Source organism: Athene cunicularia (genome assembly GCF_003259725.1).
Source record: "Athene cunicularia isolate RWA chromosome Z unlocalized genomic scaffold, athCun1 chrZ_part2, whole genome shotgun sequence".
NCBI lineage: Eukaryota > Metazoa > Chordata > Aves > Strigiformes > Strigidae > Athene > Athene cunicularia.
The window spans coordinates 17,136,867-17,143,616 of NW_020799143.1; the positions used below are offsets into that span (position 1 = coordinate 17,136,867).

The window sequence follows — 6,750 nt, forward strand, 5'->3', positions numbered from 1 at the left end:
AGAGAGAGAGCGCGCGCACGAGAGAGCCCTTTCTTCTCCCCTTTGATTTATACCCACTTTCCTTGGGTCTGTCCCCTAGGTCGACCCACATAGCTATGTATCCCATATACGGGGAGGGGTAAGGTGTTTCATGGGATGATGTCACTAGCATGATCATGACAGCCCTCGTTAGCATATTGAGGGGTGTCAACTTTAATATGCATTTCGTGGGTAATGAAGCAAAGTTCATTCACCGGACACATGGCCCTTGAAATCTGCCCAGGTGCCCCAGGGCAGAGCCGTCCTGTCTCCACAGGGCTCTGTCCCCCAGATACATCGGGCAGCGTTATCAGCTTCGGCCTTCACAGAATGCACCCTGTGACTCGGAGTTTTGTCTTGCGAGTGTTTGAGGCATTTCTTCAATCAACCTCAACTTCTGCTTTCCCAGGTTGTGTGTCGTAGTTTCTCACAGGCCTGGTTTCTCGTCTCTCACAGCCTTTTACACTGTCCTGAAAATAAAGCTAGAGAAATTCAAATCCACAGCTGTTTATCCCACAAAGCCAATGCTGCTTCTCTATATCGTCTTGCCTTCTCCAGCCACCACACTGAGAAAGACGTCCTGAGGAAAACATACATTTAAAACAAGATTTGTGAGAGAAGGTGGCATTTCCTGTATCAGTTGCTGCTATTTGAGTAAAGCCTTGTGTCATTCTTTCCCCATTCTCTTAAGGAATTTCTTTCAGTCTTGTTTTTGGTTCGTTTAATCATCTAATGGCCGTCATGATGATGTACGGGATGTAGATAAGTGATCACATGCACGGTGTTGATGTGTGGCAGCTTAGAAAGTATCCGTTCACGTAAACCTCGGACTGGAATAAGAAAGAGAGTAGGCATTGGGAATAGCTGTGAGGAAGGAAATTCAAGCGGAATAATGTGGGGGTTAAAAAAACAGGGCAGGCGGATTTGGTCTACAAAGAAATATGCTTTCTCTTTGCTCATCTCTGTTTCAGTTGTCTAAATACAGATAGATGCGTAGTTCAAGTGAAGTTTGTCCTGTCCAAGACACGGAAGTCAACAGTCATGTTGCACCACTCGTAGCAGACAAAGAAGCTCACTAAGACCAGTCTTGAGGTGCTAGATTTCTGACAACATCTGTTAATAATACCATATTTTTCTCCTGATTGTATATAAATGGTGTATTGATATCAGGTAAAGAGAGGCTGTTACTGCTTCTGAGCTTTGATAAAAGTTCAGTAACCATAAATTCTTCCAAATCGTCTTGATATCTTGCATGAAAAGGTCTACTCATGTGGGAAGTAGGATAATAATTTTGAAAGAACGTTAGGCTCAGTCAGAAGAGAATTTATTTTGCTCTGGTTCTCAAAATACCAGAAATCCACAAATGCCTCTGAAAGGCAACTTGTACAAAATTGACAGGTGACTAAACCATAATTTCATTCATTTCTGTATATTTTGTTTCATGAGTAACTATTTTACTGACAGGTAAAGAGTTCAGAGATGCTGCTTTATAGTGCAGAAGAAACATTTTTTTTCGTCTTTCACCATATTAAAACTGACAGTTATCCCAAGTGAAATGCATTCTGAATGAATATATTGCATGTTTCTTAATTAGCACAGAAAAGAATGTGTATAATTATAAAATACAGTATGCATAAGAGATGTGATAACTCTGATATTACTACAGAGACTGAATTTTATGAAGCTGTTTTGTATATTGTACTTTGCCAAATGGCACACTGCATCACTCATCATCACCAGTATCATGTTTGTAAACAGTATGTAGGTACAGTTTGGCTTTTAAGTGTTTGAAGATTCTGTTATGTCCTTGGCCTGCACAAAGTCACTCACACTTTACACTTTCTAAAATTTTTGCAGCTAACTTTTCTGAGCAAGTAGTTGAAAGCTTTCCGTCTGATATCTCTACTGGTATATACTATGGATGGGCCTGTGTTGGAAATGGAGATGTACATAAAATGGTTTTGAGCATAGGATGGAATCCTTTCTATAAGAATATTAAGAAATCAGTGGTAAGAATTTTGCTTTGTGGGGGATTTTTGGTTTAATAAATGAGCCAGATGTTGTATATGATAAGCAGAATTTGATCCATAAATGAGATCTGGAAATTCTGTTTGCTCTTAAATACTTCCAAAATAAAAAAATAACAGCATTTCTGAAATGGTGATTACTTGGGGTGCTGAGCTAACTGAACATAAGCTTGATAGATTCATTGAATGTGCTGGTTACAAGAGCCCTAGCACTAGCTGGAATTTACTAATCTATTGTTCTCTGCAGTCTGTCAGCATTTCAAATAAGACATGTTGGAGCATCTTAATTTGTAATGATTTTCTGTTAATTCTCTTAAATGATGGAATCAATACATGGGTGCTGTGGCTGGATATACAGAATAAATACTTGAAGGTACACAATAATAGGATGGAGCAGTTGAGTTTAAATTTGTGAGCTGTGACAGCTGTGTTTTTCTTGCTGTCAGGGGCTGGTGCTTTTCCTGAGTCTTACAGAGTTCTGCTTTTATTGCTTAAAACACTTTATTTGGATGTGAATCTCTGTTTCTAAGGTTCTGAGTCTTTGAAGACTCCATAATGTGCTTGTCTTACGTGAATGCATACTTTAAAAAATTTTTGCACTTTTTTGAGCAAAAAAGTTAAAAGCTTTCCATCTGATATCTCTGCTGGTATATGCCATGGGTGGGCCTGTGTTGGGAGGGGGAGATGTGCATGAAATGGTTTTGAGTGTAAGATGGAACCCTGTCTCAGCCTTTGCTCTTTCTTGAATGTTATTGTTTAGTTCCCATGTGAGTTGGTTGCCAAAGCTTTCCTTAACCCAACTATTTCAATCAAAATCTTAATAGTTATTTGGATGCATCAACTTAATGATGAAACATTAAGATTTGTTTGTGATCTGCTGCTTTGGAAATGCTCTCAGAAGTGGTGAAGCATTTATCCTGAGTAATGGCTTTCTTTTTCTTTTGGTTTTTTTTTTTGATTGGTTTGGGTTTTTTTTTTTTTTGCTATCAGAATACTCTTGAATAATATTTCTTCAATTCCATGAAAAGTACCATTCTCCTTCCTAACATAAGCAAAAGATGTAGCCTTTAATCTTGCATTATATGTGCTAAACTCAATGTCCCTTTTATTGGTATGTGTTCGGGAGAATTTGGATTAGGGATATTAGTTGTACATTCTTATAGTGAGGGAAATAAACTCAAAGTTCATCATAAATGCCAATTTATTTCTCTTCCTTTAGGAAACACACATTATCCACACCTTCAAAGAAGACTTTTATGGAGAAATTCTTAGTATAGTCATAATTGGATATATTCGACCAGAAAAAAACTTTGATTCCTTAGGTCAGTGTTACAGATCTCCCTCAAACTAGTCTCTTTGTCCTGTTCACGCAAGTACTTGTCTTCACTGTCTCTTTTTCCATAATAAGATGCTTTATCTGTTAACCTTTGAAATTTCAGTAAAGTGTTTTCATAAGCTAACTGCACAGGTTGGTTTAATTAAAAAAACCCCAAAACATACTCCCACATCTTCCAGTGCATCACACTAAAAATTGTATTGTTGTGTCACTTGTCTAAGGGGTATTTTTAAAATCATGGTCTTGTTGTAAAAGTGTCAGTCTAGTCTATTACTTTCCTTACAAAAGTGTCATTAAAATAAAAGAATTTTGCTTTTCAAACCTTGTGTTAATAATCATATTCTACTTCTGTAATTGTTTTGTATTCTGTGGTATACCTCATTTTCACTTGCTATTGTGTGTTCAGAATTCAAACCATCTTTTCAACATTGCTATTCTTGTCTTTTCAGAGGCGCTCATTTCAGCAATTCAGGAAGACATTGAAGAAGCAAACAGGCAGCTAGATTTACCAGAACATCTTAAACTCAAAGATGACAACTTCTTTTATCTGCCAGAAGGCAAAATAGTGAACGGTCACTGAGTAAACCCATGCTGCTTTTTTATTTCTTTTTTTTTTTTCCTCTCCCCTGTCATGGAGATTTTATATTTACAGTGCTTTTATAGGTACTTTGTTGTCATATGTGTGTTTAGGTAACTAAGGTTGGAACTGACCATAGAAGATTATTTCAGTTTCCTTCTGTTAATTCATCATCAAACCAGTCACGCAAAAGGAGTAGAATGCTGATTTAGGTCCTTAACAGATAAATTGTGTACCCTAAGTTAGCAGTTCAGAGATCTGAGCACATGTAGAACATGACCAAAATTAATTGACTACTTCTGACCCTCAAGTATGGGTAGTTCAATTAAGTGAAGAATGTCTGGTTTTAACATACAGTATGTTAATCCAACCTCTTTTCCCAGTTTTATGTCATTCTTACATCGGGATTTTTAGCTAGTAACTTAGAAAATTTTCCTAGCGATTCATTCAGAAATTTCCTCTGGTGCAAGAAGCCAATGGCAAGATTAATTCTCTATAGTTCTTATTTTTCATATGTTATACAGCTGTCATGATTGAAACTGTTATTTTAATTGAAATTATTTATTTTAAATTTATTTGAAATTTATTTGAAATGGAGGAAATCACTGTTGCTCATTCAGTTACTGGAATCTGAGATGTGTTTCTTCTTAGCTGAGTGTACATATGACATCACATGACCTGTGTAGTTTCACTGACATTCAGGAAATGAATGACAGCATGAAAGTTGATATAATGGGTCAGATGCAAAAGATGAAGAAACAGTATAACAAGACCTGCTCATTGGACCTTAAGGCAAAAGAGGTAATGAAAGTGAACTTGTATTTTATGTGCTGTTGGTATTAGTAATAAGAAGATGAGGATAACTTTGTGGGGGTTATTAATTACACTGGCAATAAAATGCCTGACTTCAAGATTGACATTATTGTAAGGCACAGAAAAATCTCATCAACTTTCTGCACCAAGTGCAAGTAAAAGCTGAGGTTTTGGCTGACCAAGTAGATGAATGCACAAATAAAGGACTTTGGGGATTCATGGAATAATATATCCACACTATAGTGTGGATTAGTTGTTTATTACAAGTAATTGCAGCTGGTCCTACTCTGAAATGTAAGGGTAGGTAAATGGAGGGGATATTGTCAGAATTGATAGTAATTTGGAAAATACTTTTTGGAAGTATGTAATGTGTGATTCCAAATCTACTTTTTTTCCCTCTGATAGTTATCCCCTACTCAATGAGTGGAACTAGGTAAGCTGCAGTGACTTTGTCACATTCATAATCTTTTGACGTCAGCCTGTGGCGTGGCTGGAACATTTTCAGAAATTCAGAATGTTTCCGTAGATATGTCTTGACTGTAGTTCTGTGTTTAAACTACCATGCACAATTTGGAACGCACAATTTATGTAGTGTAAATTCATAAAAATTACTCCTTGTCCTATCCTATTTGATTCCTACTTTTTACTCCATGGTTTGAGAGAGTTTTAACAAGGTAGCCATTTGGGTTCTGTGGTAGGTGCTCTCAGAATGTTAACTCTGCTTCCTATTGTTTTAACTTTCAGATAATATCATGGGGGATATTATTAGGAAAGGGGTCTTGAGCATATCAAGGATTGGTGTTTGCTCTGTAGGACTTCAGCAGAAACTTAAATTTCATTTAAATTAATTGTTTACCAGTGCTGTTGATAGCTGGGACAGATGGAATACAGATTTGGAGGGAGGCAGTTAGCAGCAGTAGGTATAATTTCTTTTAAAGGAGAACAAAATCATTTAGTTGACTTTTACCATATAACATGTTGAAAACTGTCTTTCTAAAAAAGCATGTAAAAGAACTTTTCTTGCAAGAATGATGGATTTGTTTACATTTAAAATGGAAGGATAAAGGGAGATATTTTTTTGCAAAAATCTGAGGCATTCTTGAGATTTCATTAATGTCAAAATCTTCTATTTTAGTTTTCTTTTTTAAAGAATAAACAAAAGCCACACTAGCCAACTGAATATATTGTCAAGAATATATTTAAAGAATAGATTATTACTCATCATGGTATGTAGCTAAACACTCATAACCTTCTTTAAAACTGTTTTTTGCCAGTAATTTCGTGTGTGTATCTTGGAAATGATGGTGCCTTAAGCTGTCTCTCTGAATAATACTTTCCTGTATCTGTTAATAAATGCTACTATCAAAAATTCAGTTCATCTTTTGGTGATAGAATCACTGTGCTATTGATAAAGAACAGTGGCAAAGGGAAAACTTGAAAAACTGTTAGTTTGCTCTTAAATTTTAGCTGTGCGATATATGGATACACTGAACTAAAACTGCTCTTTGTGTGTTTGTTTCCAAATTAGAGAAAATATTACTCCATTCATTTGGCTGAGTGTCCACATTATTTAAGAGAAAATGCTATAAATCACTGTCTAAGTTCAATACATAATTCCTAGCACAGTGTAAACTTTACGAAGGGTTATATTTTTGTATTATGTACAAATAATTATTTATTTCCGTTGATGTTGCTGCACTGTACCATTAATAAAGGAACTGTAATTGACAAAGTTATCCTTCTTGTTGCAGGTTTCCATTCCTTTGCCACAGCCAGCACAGTTAGTTGTCTCAGCCCTTACACAAAGCTTTATGGGGGTGATTGCCTGAAAAACTAGGCTGATAGAAAAGAGCAGTGAGATGTTCAGCCTTCTTAGTGTGTCTGAAAAATGGCCCCACTCTAGGGATTTCTGTACTGCAGGCAGAACTTAATGGGAGCTACAGCCTTAGAATTCACATCCTGAAACCTGAGAATTGATT

The 6,750-nt window shown here is 36.3% G+C and overlaps 1 protein-coding gene across 1 annotated transcript; it reads left to right on the top strand.

Annotated features, from left to right (window-relative positions):
* Window positions 1-805: 805 nt before the first annotated feature.
* RFK (riboflavin kinase) lies at window positions 806-6,499 on the top strand. Its single transcript, XM_026866047.1, has 4 exons — window positions 806-884; window positions 1,876-2,027; window positions 3,265-3,367; window positions 3,831-6,499. Exons 1-4 carry the CDS (start codon window positions 806-808, stop codon window positions 3,959-3,961), a joined length of 465 nt encoding a protein of 154 aa, XP_026721848.1. The 3' UTR covers window positions 3,962-6,499.
* Window positions 6,500-6,750: the final 251 nt, after the last annotated feature.